Raw genomic sequence first — 20,217 nt, 5'->3', positions numbered from 1 at the left:
TTCTTTAGAACCTTGTATGCGAGTGTACAACTGCAGAGCTGAATCGTGTGATTTTTATTTTTCGTCCAATGAGATTTTACCGCGTGAGCTCTCGCATGTTGGCGAATTGGCAAACTGATCGTGCGTGGAAAGCAATCCTACGTGACACTGTGACTCAGCATTTGCGTGATAGTAACCGTAATAACCTTTGTTTAATGGTGGGCACATTGCATCACTAATTTTGATATCAGTCCGTCTCGGTGCACCGTGGACGATGGCTTTGTTTCTGCTAACTGAAATATGCAATTTACTCAGCCTTGGAAGTATCATTTTGGTATTGCTGCTTTTTTTCCTTCTGCATTATGTGAAAGTGTTGTACGAATTCAGAGACATGCCTCCGGGGCCACGTTTGAGTTGCCTGCCCATTGTGGGCAATATCCTATCTCTTAAGACGAAAGTTGACAAGATGGCCGAAACCTTCGAAAGGTGAGTGAGGTCCAAGAGGTCGAATAGACGTTTTACAGAGTTGTCTCGTTAGATCGTCGGCGTTTATTTAACCGAAGCGTTTCCACAAGGAAACCCTCCAAACAACTCTAATGATTAGCACAACATGTACAGTGCAATATTGATGGGACCTATTTGTTGATGGTCTTATAAAGTTACTTCTCTTCTTTTTACCCTTAGTTTCTAAAGGGATGTCAAAACAAGAAAAATATATACTTATTAGATTTAGCCAAGCCTAAAGCAGAGCCCCTGTCTCTAACAGCTGTAAACAAACAAGCCTTGCAAACAATGACCAACAATTTTAATCAAAAACTTAAGCTGAAATTACATGCACAATATTCTCTTTCACAACATTTTCCGTTTGACTGCATGACAGTCTTTATTTCCTCTCTCTTCTGTTCAGAACAATAGCAAAATACTTTACTAATTAAAAAGTCAACCTAAAGCGTAGTAAATTTGCTTACTCGACTGCAATTTAACAGTCAAACAAAGCAGCTCACAACTGGACATATATTTCACACAAAAAAGCCTATAAAAGTGATTGTTGAAATGTGCAAACGTTTTCAGGCCTTCTTCGCTTTTTTAGCTAGTTTTACAAAATATCTGAGGCAGCGAGGCATATATTAAGAAGGAAAACATTACCTGAAAACTAACCGTTGTAAATAAGTGTTATGTCTCTCGCTCTATTTCTCTCTGCTTTTAAGGCCTGCCAAACAAGAGCGAGAGTTGTCGAGAATTGAAACTCTCGCTCTCGTTTGGCCAGGAACTCTCATCCACTTTCGGCTACTCTCATCGACTCTCGGGAGCTCTCATCGAATTTGAACCTGTTTCGTTTGGCCGATCACGAGAGTTTGAACGAAAATTTTGCGCTCAGCAGATGGGCAGCAGATACCGTCTTTTTTCCATCGGGCTCAGATAAAAAAAGGAAAAGAAAGCAATATGACGTCGGATTCGGGGACAAAGAGCAACACCAAGGCTGAATATACCGGCTGGCTAGTCGCTATATTTAGCTATATTTACGTCAAAATAGGGGATTTACGGTAGTCATTTGTTATCACATGTAATGACCGTTGCGGACATTAAATTCGAACGCACACCACTAATCTTTGATCATATCTAGTTTAAATAGTTACATGACCGATGAAAAATTAATTGAAGAGAAAGGAAAGATATTTTTGTATCCATCCATCCATCTGTCTATCTAATTTCAAATGTCGTCTTATGCACATGTATATGTACGCATAACTTATGAAAAAACAAATTAAGGGAAATTCCGCCGAGAACATCACGAAGGTTGAAATGGGGAAAAAAAACTTTTAAAACAAAACTTACAAGCTAAGAGGTCTATTGCTACCAGTCCCTAACGAGCAATTTCCTATTTTGCTTCCGCCCTGTCGCTCTGGTGTGTGAGGAAGAAGTCTTTTTATTATTTCCGACCAATAACTTCATTTTCTGGACATCTTTCGGTTATTCTAATTATTTTGTTTTGTAGTCTGAGCAAATACTACGGCGGCGACTTTTCTTTGAAACTTGGAAGCTTCAAGTTCCTGATGGTGTCAACGCCTGAAGCTGTAAAGGAGGTGCTACTGATAAAGTCTGTTGCATACGCTGGAAGACCACAAACACGTGCTTATTACGACTTTTCATTAGGTACGTTGAAAAAAAAAGTTTTCAAAAAATCCCTAGAGCGAATTCCGATTTCTCCAATTGGGAAGCTAGCTCTTGATACGCTCCAGATAATTTTGTTTTTGCACAGTTTTTCATCTTAACTCGAGCGCTCATTGGTTTTAGAGTAAAACAAAATAGGTTTACTGAGTTCCTTTTAGACAAAAAATTGAAAAAGTTCACTGCACTTATCTGGACATTTAAGATTCGACCCCAATGCTTTACCAACTGAGCTGTTAAGCCATGCACTCAGTTGCAAACAGGTCAGTTTGTTGGGCTCATGTGTTCCCGTAAAATGACTCGATTCATGAAATATTCATTCAAAGAGTAATTACGTTTTTCAAAACAGCCCGCAGTTACACTGTATATAAATCTTTCTTTATTTAAGAAACGATCACGAGAAGGGAGACTAGTGTACAACAATTTTGAGAATTTTGTCAAACATAACTCGCACTTATTAATTTCAAATTTTTGTGATAAGATTGGGCGATTTCCTCCTATACAAATGCTGATGTTACAGTTGGGGGATACCATACTCTGAACTAGATAATGCGTTACTTGGCTTCGCAATGATATTTCGGGGTTTTACGCCCAGCTATATAGCTTCGTAACCGTCTGCTGTTGCGGAGAAGGAACTTTGCTCCACACTGCCTCTCTCCACCCAAGTGTCTTTTTTGGCATTAGCGGCATACTATTGAGGGTAACCCTGAGATGGACAAGCATCCCCTCCTAGGTAGTGGGGGGGGGGGAGGGGTGAAGGGGCAATACTGTCAGTAGCTTCAAGCTAAATCGGAATAATCTCCCGATGTTTGAGAATTAGCGGTGTGACCGCGCCCTTGCCTTTGTCAATGTGTAGTCTTTTTTTTTCATCCTAGGTTGCAAGGACCTTGCTTTTGCTGAGTATGGTCCTACGTGGAAGTTTTACCGTAAACTTTTCACGACTGCACTGCGTCAGTATCTTTCCAACATTCCTCTAATAGAAAGCCGAATCACATGCCAAGCTGAAAAACTGATACGATTCATGGAAGACCAAAGAGGAGAACTTTTCGATCCCGCTGATCACCTGATGAAAGCTGTGGCTAATGTCATTTGCGGGATTACTTTTAAAGGTGGCTCCGATACTCAAAGTCCAGACTTGGACAGGATGCTGAAGCTAAACGCGGCCTTCATAGCAAATGTCGATGATTTACAAAAAATTTTAATTTTGGATTTTTTCCCCTGGGTGCGTTATTTGCCAACAAGGATCTACGAACGTTGGATGGAGCCCGTCCGAGAAATACACGAAATAATTCGAAAACGATTAAAGCAAACGAAAGAAAATTTTGATCCCACAGAACCAGTTGAAGATTTCACTTCAGCTATCCTTTGTGCCCAACGCGACTTTGAAGCAGAGTGCAAATCGGAGGAGGAAAAGGCCGATCTTTTTTCCGAAGATCGTTTCGTTACAACCATTCATGATATGTTTTCTGCCGGTTATGAAACCACGAGCACAGCATTGAGATTCGTGGTAGCTTTCATGGTAACGTACCCGAAATACCAAGAAGATATTCAGCGCGAAATAGATGACGTACTTGGCGACAGACGACCGAAACTGAATGACCGATCCGATCTCCCCCTTGTCCAGGCAGCAATCTTTGAGTCACTAAGGGTTGGTAACATAATTCCATTAGCTGTACCTCATGTAACCATTGAAAATACAACGCTTCGTGGGTACCGTGTTCCTAAGGGCACTATCGTGTTTCCCAACACAGAGGCGGTTCACATGGATCCTAGATGCTGGGAAAATCCAACCATATTCAACCCCTACCGCCATATTGATGAGAATGGAAAGCTAGTGGCAAACCCTGATAACTTCTTTCCCTTTGGTGGTGGGCGCCGTGTCTGTGCTGGAGAAGCCCTGGCCAAAATTGAGCTCTTCCTTTTCACCTCGGTTTTGTTTCAACACTTCACTTTTGTTGCTGAGGAAGGCTATCAGGTTCAGATGAAGGGAGCCACAGCACAGTTTCCTGTTCGTTTCAAGATACGCGCAATTAAGCGAAAGCATAGAGGAAATGACCTGATCGTCTTTTATCCCGAGACTTTCATAAACGAGGCAAGTTGCAAAGGATGACTATTTCCTGTTGAAAACTTAATTGAATCGACAACTGTTAGAGTTAGAAGATGCGTTTCCACTTGCGAAAAATATAAATTTCGATCACCTGTACGTTTTGCCCAATAACTTAATTGTAAAGTGTATGTTTTATTTTTTTCGGGCAGAATGAAGAACCGCTGATTTTTGTGTCGCTGCGAAATAAACTTTCGTAATCGATAACTTGGTTTTCAGACCGGAGAAAGGGAAAAGCGGCCGCGTTTGTCATCGTACTTTTCCTTTTGGAAGGAAAACTACTTTGTTGTCGACTTTTTGTTTTTTTCTCTATTTTTAGTCATTATCTTGATTCACACACGCGATGTTTCGCACTAGAGAACTTTTTGTTATCAACAGCTAAAAAGTTACCGATAACCACTTGCTTCGTCTGTGGAGGCCCTTAATGGGGTTGTATAGCAGCCTATGTGAAGCCGTACCCTCCTTCCTACCGTTTTTCTTTCGACGGGAGGGTACGGCTAGAAGTAGGCTATCACTTTTTAAGCGAGTTATCGCTTTTTGGTTAGAGGAAAACCAAAAAGCGATAACTCGCTTAAAAAGCTTCGGATCGAGCTAAGAAGCGGATGACAATAGAAAAGACAACAAGGCATTGAGGTAAGTCATTTTTATTGCAAAAATATCAAAATTTAGGCTAAAATGCCGATTACTGTTTTCCCCCATACAAACCTTCATAAATTCAAACCGTTGTAACACAAAACCTCGATATACTGCTTGGCGAGAGTAACGTTTCGTGTAATCAAACTCGGTCGTTACGTAATAGTAGATGTCGGCGGTAAATATGTCACGTTTCACGTGCTGAACGTTCGCATAAAGATTAAACAAAATAATAGCTACTCGCAACGTGAGCTAGGACCGCCTGTGCTTTAAATTTTGGGTTTTTTGAAAGAAGATAACTCACCAGGTATTTATTGCTTTGCTTCAATTCGAAGCTACTTCCGCTTTTCGTTAACCGCTCGTGCCTTTATACTTTATAAATTTATTATGAATCTTTTAAGACTTCTTTTTTCGTTTCTGTCATTGAAAAGGCCCCGTGAACACGTATTCAGATATTTTTGAATCGTCAACCTTTTTTTGCGGATTTGCCTTCCGTCCACACGTATCCGAAATGGGAATTTTTAATCCGCTGTCCAGCGGGCAAAGTTTTAAATACGCAAAGAATCTGGAAATCGTGTGGACGTCTGTGGACGTTACAAACTCAGATCCAGTGTTTACTGCCTAAATATTCAACATGGATGCTGAAAGAAATGCTATTGCTTTTCAATCTTGTCCCCAGACTCCGATTTTCTTTTGGTCAGCATCAAGAACACGGAGTCTGGCCACTTCCAATCATGGAAGTCTGCAAATCCAATAGATCTTCACTTCGACTGCGCATAAAGTGGAAGTGGCCAGAGTCCGTGTCCTTGGTGCGAACTTTAGGGGGAAAACCACATTGATCGCTTTCCTGTGGACAACTTGCACGCCTTAGGGCGCATGCTCTGTTAACAATAGTCACAGAGAAGTCCTGGATACTAGAACGCACCTGGATATGTGGACGGGCAAATTCGATTTAAATACGTTACGTGTGGACGTGAAAATGTTTTAATCTGCAGAGAAAAAGTTGCGAATTCAAAAATATCCGGATACGTGTCCACCAGTCCTTAAAAGCAGATCTAGCGACCATTATGAATTTTTTTAGTCGCTTAATTTTCACATAAAGCTTAACACTTATTCCAACGTATTCCATAGGCATAAGCTATGATGATATCAGCGGACAGAAACGTATAATCGTATTTATGTCATCCCCTAGCTAATTCTTCAGGTTACAGTCTGCATGAAATTGGGTACGAACGTGACTATTTTGGTTCCGAACGTGACTATTTTCACTCCTATTTTCACCATAAAAATTGAGCTTGTGTCACTCCTGAACCCTTGGTCTCATCGGGAAACCTTACACCTCGTGCCTCGGATCTTTACTGAGGTATTTAAGGTCTCTTGCGCTTTTTTCGGGGCTTTTCAATCTAATTCGCCAACGCGGCAAATCAGTTGGTTCTCGGATTTTTTCATTGTCGGCGCCGAAGATGAATGGCTGCCCCGCAGTAACCTCCCATTCAAGATTTAGCAGCGTTTCAAGACGCTCCACGGCTGGATGAGAATGCTCCGCCTCCGGTACCAGCCATTCAACAGCCTGGTCAGCCTGCCACAGATGTTCCACGAACTGAACGAAGTACTTTTTTGCATTTGACCCCCATTGGTATTTGGAAGTTCACTAGCCTGGGACTTTTCGTTGTTTCGTTTCGCTCTTTTTCGCCCTCATATGCCTCTACTACGTGTTCTCTATCTTTGAAGAAATGTGAGCGAGTAGCCGAGTGCCGGCAAAGAAAATATCGGACCAGTAGCTGTGTGCTGGCTAGCCTGCGTAGCAAGCGTTTCCGTCGGGTTTTCGCGCAAATTTCGATATTTTGGCCGCGCGAAAATTGGGGCAAGAGCAAAAAAAGAAAGAGGGGCGAGGGGGAGAGGAGAAAAAGAAACGCCAATCAGAGACCCCGTTCGTGGGCGAACGGGAGTTTTCAAAATCGAGGGGTTTGTCCGCAAGCGTTTCCTTCTCCTCTCCTCCCCTTCCACCACCCTTTTTTTTGCGCTCGCCCTATTCTCGCGCGGCCGAAAAAAGAGTTCGCTCCTCGCCCGCTGGAAACGCTTGCTATGCAGGGTATGTGTTGGCAAGCCTGAAACATACGACCAGCAGTTACTGTGTATCGGCCGGGAAAGATATGAAATTACTTGCCGTGCGTCGGTCAGTCGTGCGTTGGGAGGGAAGAAATGAGGGACAAAAATCGAGTTATAATGTAGTAAACTTGAAGCTGAGTGTTTATTTTTAATTTGCTTAGACCTGCTTTTTTCTCTGTATTGCAATTTTTGCTGCACGACACATCTTTAGAAGCTCTGATAAGGTTGCATGATGCTTGGAGGACCTATGACTAGAACAGAAACGAAAGAAGAGAGAAAGAGAACGACAACGACAAAACAGAATACCAGTAATAGCTCATACTTGGTGGAAAAAGTTACTGCACAACTTCTTCCCTTGGACACTAAGCCGTTTGCTATTTTTACGGATGCGTCATCATAGGCAGCCCAATAAGCTCGCGTCACTACGGACAGCCGTTGAGAATTTAAACGCGTTACAAGACTTTGTATGGGAAACAAAATACCGTCGATTATGAAGCCTAAAAAATGCTCAATTTAACTTTCATTCAATAAAATGAATCAAAATGACTCACCTCTGGTGTATTCTTGTGCCTTTTGGAGCTTATTTTACCGTTTCGGGAAGTCCGTGTTTTCAATGTTCTAAGAAGAAGTCAAGGCTGCACCCGTAACCATGGAGCTGTTCGAGAAGCCGCTGTGGGGATGGGGTAAGTGTTGTACATGAAATGACTGTACCTCATCGGGTGGAGTTAATTTGACCTCGCACCCAAGCTCCGTGTCCTGTTCGGTTATCAGCAGCTGTTAAATTCATCAGCTATCGTGGAATCAAAGCAGAAAATGCTCATTTCCAGCCAAGTGCGTGGGGATTTTTGACGACGAAACATTCACGGAGGTTCGCAAATGATGTGGCTTTAGCTTTGCGTGAAAAAATCGCGGCTGGGATGGATTTTCGAGTCGCAAACCGCCTTTGAGCTGACAACGGTCGAAATCTTAGTGTACAGCCTTGACTTCGTCTTAGAACATTGAAAACACGGACTTCCCGAAACGGTAAAATAAGCTTTAAAAGGCACAAGAATACACCAGAGGTGAGTCACTTTTATTCATTTTATTGAATGAACGTTAAATTGAGCATTTTTTAGGCTTCATAATCGACGGTATTTTATTTCCCGTACAAAGTCTTATAACGCGTTTAAATTCTCAACGGCTGTCTGTAGTGACGCGAGCTTGGGCTGCCTATGGCGTCATTTAAAGTGGATGCGTATTTTTAAAAAGTGGTTTAATCGGTTTTTCCTTTGTTCAGGAATGAAACTCGAATTTTTATTGTCAACTGGAATTAAATAACAATTATCTGTACTCTTTTGGACATAAAGAAAAAGTAGATTTGTTCGTTTGTTTTGCTCTAAAATGCGAGCGAACAAGTGCTTTTTAAATCCGTTTGCCCAACTGGTTTTCGATTTGCCTCGACAGTGACAAGAAAATTTTGCCCTTATGTTATAAACACGTAATCGCAATGAGTTCTCGTAAACTTAGGGGGAAATTTCACTACCTTGTGTTTTCAGAAGTTTGTTTAAAGCACCTACAGGTAATTAAGTGTTGGAGCGGACCTTGTTTTAAGTTCGTCCTTTCTTGGTTGCATTTTGCCGATTCTTGTTCCAAGCCAAGATGGCGTGTTTCAATGAAGTACATCAAAATGTGAATGATCTCGTTTTCAGAGATAAAGTGGAATAAAGAACATGAGTAAAAATCTTTTTTTGACCTTGAACTGGCAAAGTTTTTTATGGTTTCTAATTTTAGCGAAATTCCTATTCTCTGGCTATTGACAGTTGATTCTGAAATGGCTTTGTTCCTTTTCCATTCGCTCGCTGAGGGTGTAATTGTTTTCTTTTAAAACTTATGCGGTTCAACAAAAAATTCATTGCCAAACTGGTGAATCCCCAAGTAAATTTCACTCGAAAAAAGAATCTCATCGCTTCGTGATTCATACGATATCGGTTTTTAAAGTAAAATTTACCGTGAAATTCATTAGTTAGGCAATGAATTTTTCTATAGAAGAAAGCAAAGAAAATGATTTAATTTAGCAGCAACCGGAAACACCAGAATGCGGACAATTCGAGACCTTTTATTTTCACTAACCCTACTGGCAGTAAGAATAAATAACCAGGGAGCTCCGCTTTTAGGCTTGGCTAAATCTATATATTATGTGTTGTGAGGCGTTCCAACTGTAAAGTATAACCATAACATGACAACAGAGACCACAATTCGGCACTTTCCCACAGCACCAAGTTTGAGCTAGTACTGGTATTCTCGGTTTTCACATGACGTCACGAACGCCATGTTGGTGCCCTAAACAAAGAAAAGGCGGCCATGTTGGTGCTCCGACCAAATCCTCCGGGAATTTAACTCTATTATTATGCAAATGCTTCCTTTTGTTTTCGTCGAAAAACATGGTTGTTGATCACGTGAGTGAAAACCAGCAATTCTGTTTGTCGTTGTCGTTCTCTTTCTCTCTCCTTTCGTTTCTGTTCTAGTCATAGGTCCTCCTGGTATCATGCAACCTTATCAGAGCTTCTAAAGATGTGCCGCAAAAATCGCAAGACAGAGAAAAAAAGCAGCTCTAAGCAAAAAAAAAAAATTAACACTCAGCTTAAAGTTTATATCCCACCAGTGTGGAGCCTATCATGATATGTCAAACTGGATTGAAGCAAGCGAAAAATGCAGAAAGAAAACATTTTCCAAACCGTTTTCCACATGAACACGAAAAGCGTTGACTGTTAAGAACTATAGTGGACGAAGTATGGCCGTGTAGTCGCGTAAAGCCACAGAAAGCGCGCGAAAAATGAAGCCTTGTTTATGTTTAGGTGACTTAACCTGGCTTGAGCCTGTGATCTAATCTAAAACCAGTACCTGGTCAGCGGTCAACTTCAAAGAAACAACTGACCTCAAAGGGCTCTAAGCTTGAGCCCACAATATGGTCACGTGAAACTGGTCAGCGGATACTTTGATTTGGCAAGTGTCAATTGACCTTAACATGGATGTCCAGTATCAAAACTAGCGTGATACTGGTCACATTGGCATACATGGACGGGTGGACGTACGGACGTACGGACGGATCGACGTAAGGACGGACGGACGGTCGATGACGTTATGGCTATAAAACCTAACTTTCTCACATCGATGGGTTACCACTTTTCTTAACTATGGTGCTCTGCGCGCGCGCCCTTCGGCTCACGCGAAGCTCCGCTATTGTTCCCTGTCACTTATTAGACTGATATCTCCTGATAACGCCTTTTGAAATCTTGGGAAAGAGGGACGTATTGCATTTTCCATCCAGCTGTTGGTGGTGGGATTTCCTGTCTTCAAAGGGTTGTTGTACAGCTCTACTTGACAGAGATCTTCTTCACTCTGTTGTCGAGCAAAGCTGGGTCTTCTTTAATGGTAATAATCTTTGCAACAATTCCCTTTTAGTCCCGGAAGCCTTAAGTTTGAGACTATTACAAAGTTCTCTGAAGTTTTTTTGTGTTGAGCGATTCAGGGCAATCCTCCTTTATGACCATTTGTAGTGCTGCAAAAGCCATTGTGGGCGAGTCTTTTTTCACATTTCCCGCAAATCTTTATTTGACTTCCGTCCGGCAAAACCGATAACTAGTGCCAGGTATGAAATCAGGCATTACGCCACTCGGAAACTATATTAATTAAGTTGTAAATTATCTCTTTCTTGATCCATGAAAAAAAACCCTTCTAAAACACTTGTATTTTTGTGCTGCAAAACGCGCAACAAATTTGCATGATATATACTTAGAACTGCGACGATTGGTGTTAGAGAGATCATAGTTGAAATTGGCGGTTACGCAGTTGCGACAGAAGCATGAAAAAAGTTTTTTTCAGTAGCAGTACTATATAAGTGGACAAGTCGACTCCTCTTTGGCACAGACGAGTTTGCCTTAGAAAAACGGGGCAACAATTTTTCTTGAAATTTTATGTGGTGCTTTTAGCTTTCTGCTCTATTCTAATTGTGGAAGGCGCGTTGGCCTCATGATTAGTGTGCTCGACTCCGGATCGAGTGGTCCGGGTTCGGGGCATGGCCTGGGACATTGTGTTGTGTTCTTAGGCACCCAGGTGTATAAATGCGTACCGGCAAAAATGCTGGGGGTAACCCTGCGATGGACTAGCATCCCACCCGGGGGGGAGTATAAATACCTAGTCGCTTCATGCTACGGAAACCGGAGATAAGCGCCTGCCTGATGGGCCTTCTGGCTCGTAAGCAGTGACTTTACCTTTACCTTTCTATTCAAACGACAAAACATTTACCACTATTCTGCCATAATGCAAATAAAAGGTAAAAAAAAAACATAAAATCTATAAAAGGATAAACTGATTGATTAGGTAAAGATAAGATTGATTAGGTAAAGATAAGACGCTAAATAAGTGACAAAATTTAGTAATCTAAGGTGATGATACAAACGCTTTTTGAATAATTTTACGTGATTGGCTTGTTTGATAGTAGAAGGCAATTCATTATACAATTTTGCCGCCCGGAAAACAAATGATCTTTGGCCGGTGGCTAGTCTACATTTGGGTAGAATTAAATCGGAATTATGCCTAGTATTCCTGTTATGTACAGAAGAACGTATGAAGAATTTATTATAAAGGTAGGTTGGCGCTTGGTTGTTTAAACATTTAAAACCCATAGTATAGGTGTTTAAGAGGAGTTTGTCCGTAACACTGAGCCACTTTAAAGACAAAGTGCTGGACTGACTGGAGCTTGTTCAAGTTCTGCTTGGAAGCATTACTCCAAACAGTGGAACAGTAGAACAACTTAGTGAAGACAAAAGCGTCAACTAATGAAATGAGGGTCTTCCGGTCAAGTAGGTGCTTGATTCTATTTATGAGGATTAACCTTAAGATACAGGTAGAAGCTAACTCAGTGGTGTGTTTGTTATAATCGAGATTTGGGTCGATCGTTACTCCTAGATCTCTAGTAAATAGTATTGGTTTAGTCTCCTGTGCTAGAAGCATAACATGTGGCAAAGGTGGAAGACTTCTTAACAATTGTGGGACGCCGAGAAAAAGGAGCTTCGTCTTGTCCGGGTCTACGAATAGCGAATTTATGCAACACTATCTTGTAATGTCGGCGAGATCCTTGTTTACAGCTCACACTGCGTCAAAAAGTTGACTCGGAGGAACCGCGAGTGAAATCTTAGTGTCATCCACGTACCCCAATACTCGGCAGTGTTGGCACCGTTTTCACGTCGTTTACATAGAGCGCGATTTTTTTTTCAAGGCACTGGTCCTAATATCGAACCCTGGGTGACGCTAACTGACAAGGAAAGAGGTTTAGAAAGAGCATTCTCGATTCTAACCACTTGGTTTTTTTGGGATAGGTAGCTCTTGAACCAAGCTAGTGCACCATCTGACAAGCCCGCTTTGTGGAGTTTTAATAGCACCAGGTCATGTCGGATGCAATCAAAGGCCTTTGGCTTGTCCATGATAGACATCTTCTTGCCATCCATATCCTTTAGGAGCTCGTCTGCATAGTAGAGCAAGGCTGTCTCGGTGGAAAAGTGCTTCCTGTTTCCGCTTTGCCAACAAGATATTATGTCATCGGAGTCCAGGAAATCGACGAACTGCGAATGCGCTGACCTTTTTCAAACCTTGGATATCATAGGCAACAGAGAAATAGGACGAGTATTAGCAGGTGAGGGTCTTCATGATTGTCAGAATTGGGGATAAGAATAACCTCAGCAGATTTCCAGGCCTGTGCGAATGTATTTGAGGAAAAAGAATTATTTATTGGGTTAGTTATTGTCGGAAGAGAAACCGCAACAACAACGCGATCGATACTGTACGGTACTCGTGACACGGTCAGTCAAGAATTAAATGTGTGACTTTTGGGCTAAAAGTTGGCTAAACAAAGGACAGAGTGTAGGCTCGGTGTAGACTTCCGCTCACCATATATTGCTGGTGTAGTCTTACAAGTTGCCTGGGACCTCAATTGTATTCTATTCACAACAAGAGAAAATTATTCCTCACGCATTCCAAGCTGCGGTCTATAATTGACGGTATCGTTTAACCCAAACCACAAATCCTGGGGAAAGGTATCACATTTTGTTAGATGTGACCGCTTTCAGGGGAGTATATGACTTTCGGCGGGTGGCACAAAATATTGAGGCGAACAAAATCGCTGGCCAAACCTGCGAATAAGCCTGCAATTCTTTGAAACTATTTTTTTAAATGCGAGTTTTGATTTTGCGTCCAATTAGATTTTACCGCGCGAGCTCTTGCAGGTTTGCGAATTGGCAAACTGATCGTGCGTGGAAAGCAATGCTGCGTAACACTGTGACTCAGCATTTGCGTAATGGAGAACATAATAGTGGGCACATTGCATCACTAATTTTGTTATCAGTCCGTTTCGGTGCACAGTGGACGATGGCTTTGCTTCTGCTAAATGCAATATGCAATTTACTCAGCCTTGGAAATATCATTTTGGTATTGCTACTTTTCTTCCTTCTGCATTATGTGAAAGTGTTGTACGAATTCAGAGACATGCCGCGGGGGCCACGTCTGACTTGCCTGCCCATTGTGGGCAACATCTTATCTCTTAAAACGAAAGTTGACAAGATGGCCGAAACCTTCGAAAGGTGAGTTAGGTCCAAGAGGTTGAATAGACGTTTTACAAAGTTGTCTCGTTAGCTCGTCGGCGTTTACTTAACCGAAACGTTTCCACAAGGAAACTGTGGTCCGTCCAAAAAAAAAAAAAAACGTTCTAATGATTATCACAACATGTACAGTGCAGTATTGATGGGACCTGTTTGTTGATGGTGCGATAAAGCTATTCCTCTTCTTTTTTACCCTTAGTTTCTAAAGGGATGTTAAAACAAGAATATAAAAACACCAAATAGCGTTAAAAGGCTTTCAAGCAACTGGGTGCGACCTACTTGCATAAGTTCCAAAATCTTAATTTTGCTTTCATTGAAGCATGACTTCTATAAGTAACTCCTTGAACGCTTATATTCATATGGATAGCGTAAATACTCTTGTGTAATTTGTAATCAGCCAAGCGGTGCAAAACACGTATCCCACAAGTTTCATATTGTCTTCATATTGTGTTTAAACTATAATGTCAATCTTTCGAGCTTATAGTTAGAATATTGGTTTACGGTTTGTTGCGTTCGGCGAAGGAGAACGCATTCTATTTAGCCCCCCTCCCCCCCCCCCCCCATTCAGAGCATAAAAGCTAGTTAGCCCCTCCCCCCCTGCCCCTTCTTTTAAGCACCCACCCTCTCCCTTATTCTTCATAACCAAAACAATAAATGATACACAACATTAATTAATCACGACAGTAGACTGATCCGCTATGGCTTATTCACGTGCTGGAAGTTCGGATGATTTCTGTCAGTGAATAAAAACGTTGCAAATAACGTATACAATGCAAACACAGGGGTTGAAATGGGAAAACAAAACTTACAAGCTAAGAGGTCTAATGCTACCAGTACCTAACAAGCAATTTTCTATTTTGTTTCCGCCCTGTCACTCTTCAGTGTGTGAGAAAGAAGTCTTTTTATTATTTCAGACCAATAACTTCATTTTGTGGAAATCTCTCGATTACTCAAATTATCTTATTTTGTAGTCTGAGCAAATACTACGGCGGCGATTTTTCTTTGAAACTTGGAAGCTTCAAGTTCCTGATGGTTTCAACGCCTGAGGCTGTCAAAGAGGTGCTACTAGTTAAATCTGTTGCATACGCTGGAAGACCACGAACGCGTGCTTACTACGACTTGTTCTTAGGTAGGTTGTAAAAAAAAAGTAAAAAAATAAAATAAATCTCTTTATTTATTTCTTTGATCGTGAGCGGGCGGTATCCTGAGAATCCTGCAATCTGATTGGTTCCGGGAGCGGGCAGTATCTCCTATCTCCTCCTATCTCTCACGGTCATGGTAACCAACTACGCTGAGTGCAGAGTGAAGTTTCAATCTGTCTTAATTGTTTTTTGCAATAGAGCAGTGTTATTATTCAACTTTCTCAAAAAAAAAAAAAAAACAAAGGATTCTGACGAAAGCTATCACAGTGAAAGCGAATTTTATTACCCAAACGAAGAAGAAGAACGAACGAACGAACGAACGAACGAACGAAGAAATAGTTTGTCCTACCTTCTAAAAATATAATTTAGAAATGAATAAAAATGTTATTCACCAGCCTTGGTCGGTCCGTATTGGGAAAATACGGACTCTGTCTCGAGTACGGCCCTCGGCCTGCGGCCTCGGGCCGTACTCGAGACCTGGGGCACAGCTTTTCTCGATACGGACTTCCCCGGCCGGTGAATAACATATACGTAGCGAATTTCGGTTTCTCCAGTCGGGACAGTACCTTTAGATACGCTCCAGAAAATTTTATTTTTGCACGGTTTTTCATGTTAACTTGCTAATTGGTTTTAGAGTAAAACGAAATAGATTTACTGAGTTCCTTTTAGACAAAAAGAGAGAGAGAGAGAGATCTTCGCACTTATCTGGATATGTAAGATTCGAACCCATGATCTCTTTGATGCCTGTGCAATGCTCTACCAACTGAGCTGTTAAGCCATGCACCCAGTTGCGAGCAGGTCAGTTTGTTGGGCTCATGTGTTCCCGTAAAAGGACTCGGTGAATAAAAGATTCATTCAAACAGTAATTAAATTTTTCATAACAGCACGCAGCACGCAGCTATAAATCTTTCCTAATTTAAGAATCCATCACGAAAAGGGTGACCAGTGTACAACAATTTTGAGAATTTCGTCAAACATAACTCGCACTTATTGATTTCGGATTTTTGCGATTAGATTACGCGTTTTCCTATACAAATGCTGATGTTACAGTTGGGTGACACCATATTCTCAACTAAATAAAATGCGTTACTTGCCTTCGCAATAATATTTAAGGGTTTTAAGATTAGGTTTGTCACAGTCTGCTGTTGCTGAGAAAGAACTTTGCTCCACACTGTCTCTCTGCACCCAGGTGTATTATTTGACACTGGCGGCATACTGCTGAGGGTAACCCTCAGATACAATAGCATCCCCTCCAGGGTGGAGGAGGGGGAAGGGGGAGGAGTAGTACTGTCAGTCGGTTCACGACATTTTAAATCGGAAAAAGCTCCGGCTGTTTGAATATTAGAGGTGTGCCCGCGCCCTTGCCTTTGTCAATGTGTAATATGTTTTTTTTCATCCTAGGTTGCAAGGACCTTGTTTTTGCTGAGTATGGTCCTGCGTGGAAGTTTTACCGTAAACTTTTTATGACTGCACTGCGCCAGTACCTTTCCAACATTCCTCTAATAGAAAGCCGAGTGACATGCCAAGCAGAAAAACTGATACGATTCATGGAAGACCAAAGAGGAGAGCTTTTCGATCCCGCTGATCACCTGATGAAAGCTGTGGCTAATATCATTTGCGGTATTACATTCAAAGGTGGCTCTGATACTCAAAGTCCAGACTTGGACAGGATGTTGAAGCTAAACGCGGCCTTCGTAGCAAATGTCGATGCTTTTCAAAAAGTTTTAATTTTGGATTTTTTCCCCTGGGTGCGTTATTTGCCAACAAGGATCTACGAACGCTGGATGGAACCCGTTCGGGAAATACACAAAATAATTCGAAAACGATTAAAGCAAACGAAAGAAAATTTTGATCCCACAGAACCAGTTGAAGATTTCACTTCAGCTATGCTTTGTGCCCAACGCGACTTTGAAGCAGAGTGCAAATCGGAGGAGGAAAAGGCCGATCTTTTTTCCGAAGATCGCTTCGTTACAACCATTCATGACATGTTTGTTGCCGGTTATGAAACCACGAGCACAGCATTGAGATTCGTGGTGGCATTTATGGTAACGCACCCGAAATACCAAGAAGACATTCAGCGCGAATTAGATGACGTACTTGGCGACAGACGACCGACATTAGATGACCGACCCGATCTCCCCCTTGTCCAAGCAACGATCCTGGAGTCACTAAGGGTTGGTAACATAGTTCCATTAGCTGTACCTCATGTAACCATTGAAAATACAACGCTTCGTGGGTACCGTGTTCCTAAGGGCACTATCGTGTTTCCCAACACAGAGGCGGTTCACATGGATCCTAAATGCTGGGAAAATCCAACCATATTCAACCCCTACCGCCATATTGATGAGAATGGAAAGCTAGTGGCAAACCCTGATAACTTCTTTCCCTTTGGTGGTGGGCGCCGTGTCTGTGCTGGAGAAGCCCTGGCCAAAATTGAGCTCTTCCTTTTCACCTCGCTTTTGTTTCAGCACTTCACCTTTGATGCAGAGGAAGGCTATCAGCTTCAGATGAAGGGAGCCATTGTACAGTTTCCTGCTCGTTACAATATACGTGCAATCAAGCGAAAGCATTGAGGAAATGACCTGATCGTCTTTTATCCTAAGATTTTCACGTGTGTATAGGGCCTCTAGAGGCGAGTCAAGTTGTTATCGACGACTATTTCCAGTCGAGAAGTTAATTGAATCGACAACTGTCATTGTTAGAAAATGCCTTTCCACTTGCGAAAAATTTAGGAGCCGTTTTTCAGGAGCCTAGTAACTTAATTGCAATGCGCATGTTTATATCGGGCAGAATGAAGAGCCGCTGACTTTTGCGTTGATGTTAAATGGACTTTCCGTAATCAATAACTTGTTGACAGACAGGAGAATGGAAATTGTCGATAACAAAACGACCGCATTTGTCATCGACAACTACTTAACTGGCTTTGTTGTCGACTGCTTGAATTTTTTCTCTATTTGTAAGCTTTATAAAGCCTCATTTACACTAGCAAGTTTTCCTTGACAACCCCACTTGTCAAGGAAACCTTGCCGACTTTACACACTTGCAAGTTTTCCTTGACATTTTTTTCCTTGACAAGTTTTCCTTGGTAGTGTAAATAAAAAATATGTCAAGTTTTCCTTGAGAAGTGCACTTGACAAGTAATTTACACCAGCAAATATCGTCCCTGACTAGTAAATTTTTTCCTTGACAAGTGCCCTTGTTCAAAAGCTAGCATGCTAGTTTTTGAACAAAGACACTTGTCACGGAAAACTTCAAACTTCCTCTTGTGTAACGGGCTTAAATAATGCTTAACTCGATTCACGCATGTGATGTTTTGTAATACATGAATATAACGTTTATCGACAGCTAAGAAGCTGTCGATAACCACTTGCTCGTCTGTGGAGGCATGTACCGATGTGTTAGGTCGTGCAGTGCAGCTTAGAGTCCTGCTTAAACAAGGCAAACGATTCGCTAGAGCATTGAAGCATTTCGAAATATTTCATTCGCTATTAAACCGGGAAATTCCTTCCGTACCTTCAAAACAAAATCATTCTTAACAAAGAAATCTTGCAGTATTAAAGTCTTATCAAACGTCTTAGAAGAACGACTTTTAACCTTGGGGTTTTGACATCAGTCACTTATTTCTTTGCTTTAATTATATAATTCAAGCTAATTCGTTAAGTACTCGTGCTTTTATACTTCGTAAATGTATTACGAGTCTTAAAAGGCTTTTTTCCATTTCTCTCATTAAAAAGTTCCGTCCATACGTATCCGGATAATTTTGAATCAGCAACTTATTTTTGCGGATTTTCCTTCCGTCCACACGTATCCTGTGAATTCGGGCATGCAATTCTGACACTTTATATCCGCTCTCCAGAGTGGAAAGTTTGGAAGTCGAGTATTTCGTCACAAACTCAGATCCAGTCTTTACTGCGTAAATATTTAGCACGGCCGCTGAAAAAACTGTCGCCAACCCCCACACCTGATGGCACATGCTCTGTTGACTATAATCACAGAGGATTCCTGGATATTAGAACGAACCTGAGGCCTACTCTGGGACCTTAAGTCACCGTAACTTAAGACGACTTAAGAAAAGAATGCCGAAAATATAAGGCGACTTAATTTAAGGCAACCTTACACAAATTAAATTGCTTATTCTAATTAACTCACAGAATATCAACTGATCAAAAGTCTCCATATTTCTTTTCCAAATTCAGAAAAAAAAGAGGTGTGAAATTCTTCTTCTTCTTCTTCTTTTTCTTCTTCTTCTTCTTCTTCTTCTTCTTCTTCTTCTTCTTCTTCTTCTTCTTCTTCTTCTTCTTCTTATTATTATTATTATTATTATTATTATATAAACACCAATGAAATACCAAGTGAGCTTTCATGCGAAAACATATCTTCACACATGAAAAGATCACTGTTGCTATGGTTACATATGAAAATCGCGCCTTGCGATGCATTTCGTGGAATTATTTAGTATTTCATTGGTGCTTAAATAATAAATATGTGAAATATATAATAAATTGTGAAATAAATAGAGGATATTACACGGCCGCTTGGAAATACGAAATTTCTCTTATCGTGTTGAAAAATATTCCACTCATTCGCTGTGCTCACTTGTGAAATATCTTTCGACACTCGAAGAGAAATTTCGTATCTCAGCGCGGCCATGTAGTATCCTCTATTTATTTCACAATTTTTAATTGCTATATGACAGTGTTAAATGCCTATGTCTGAATGCCACTAGAGCTATAAATGTGGGGCTGGAATAACAGCAACCATAATAAATTAGCAGAATTTCGGAGATCAACAAAGAGTTTCCAGCAATCTCATTGGTTGACTGGTTTCCTACAGAAATAATAATATGATTTTATATTCACCGCACGCACTAGCTGGTGAATATAAGGCAAAACAAAATGGCACGGCTCCCGCAGGCACTCGTGACCTTTACAACAAAAATAAACTGTGTCGGTTATCAATTATTCGCTATGTCGATTATCACTGTTGTCGGTTCAGCTCTGAAGTTATACTCAAACAATTATTCGTCTCAGATGTAAACTCACTTTGCCTTTGGCAAATAACTGTTGAATATGATTAAAGTTACAATGTATCGCAAGTTTGTTTTTCTGATAGCTACAAAGCGTATTTAGTTGTTCATCAAAAGAAAGACATGTAATTTAAATAAGACTGTTATAGAAAATTCATAATTTAAACAAAAATAAACAACAAGGAAGTCAAACTATTTAAGCTCAAACTATTTCACAAATGAGCGCAAATAATTATTATCTTAGCAAACTTATCTACGAGATTCCTGCAGCTTGCACTATCAATTTTTGCACGAAAGTTTGGTAATTTTTCACCATTCCAATGGCATCAAACAATGGTTGTTTCTTTTCGGAAACCCAACCAATGAATGTTCTTCTCTTTCTTCAGTTAGGCACAACACTCCAATATAAAGTAACGAGTACCG

At 41.0% G+C, this 20,217-nt stretch overlaps 2 protein-coding genes across 2 annotated transcripts; both read left to right on the top strand.

Moving 5' to 3' along the window:
- The first annotated feature begins 194 nt into the window (after positions 1 to 194).
- LOC137994987 (steroid 17-alpha-hydroxylase/17,20 lyase-like) lies at positions 195 to 4,516 on the top strand. Its single transcript, XM_068840561.1, has 3 exons — positions 195 to 465; positions 1,976 to 2,133; positions 3,024 to 4,516. Exons 1-3 carry the CDS (start codon positions 254 to 256, stop codon positions 4,256 to 4,258), a joined length of 1,605 nt encoding a protein of 534 aa, XP_068696662.1. The 5' UTR covers positions 195 to 253; the 3' UTR covers positions 4,259 to 4,516.
- Positions 4,517 to 13,353: 8,837 nt separating this feature from the next.
- Positions 13,354 to 19,089, top strand: LOC137994985 (steroid 17-alpha-hydroxylase/17,20 lyase-like). Its single transcript, XM_068840560.1, has 3 exons — positions 13,354 to 13,608; positions 14,598 to 14,755; positions 16,170 to 19,089. Exons 1-3 carry the CDS (start codon positions 13,397 to 13,399, stop codon positions 17,339 to 17,341), a joined length of 1,542 nt encoding a protein of 513 aa, XP_068696661.1. The 5' UTR covers positions 13,354 to 13,396; the 3' UTR covers positions 17,342 to 19,089.
- Positions 19,090 to 20,217: the final 1,128 nt, after the last annotated feature.

Source organism: Montipora foliosa, chromosome 3, assembly GCF_036669935.1.
Source record: "Montipora foliosa isolate CH-2021 chromosome 3, ASM3666993v2, whole genome shotgun sequence".
Lineage (NCBI taxonomy): Eukaryota > Metazoa > Cnidaria > Anthozoa > Scleractinia > Acroporidae > Montipora > Montipora foliosa.
The sequence above is the reverse complement of the archived record's forward strand: the minus strand, read 5'-3'. Positions and strand labels throughout refer to the sequence as shown.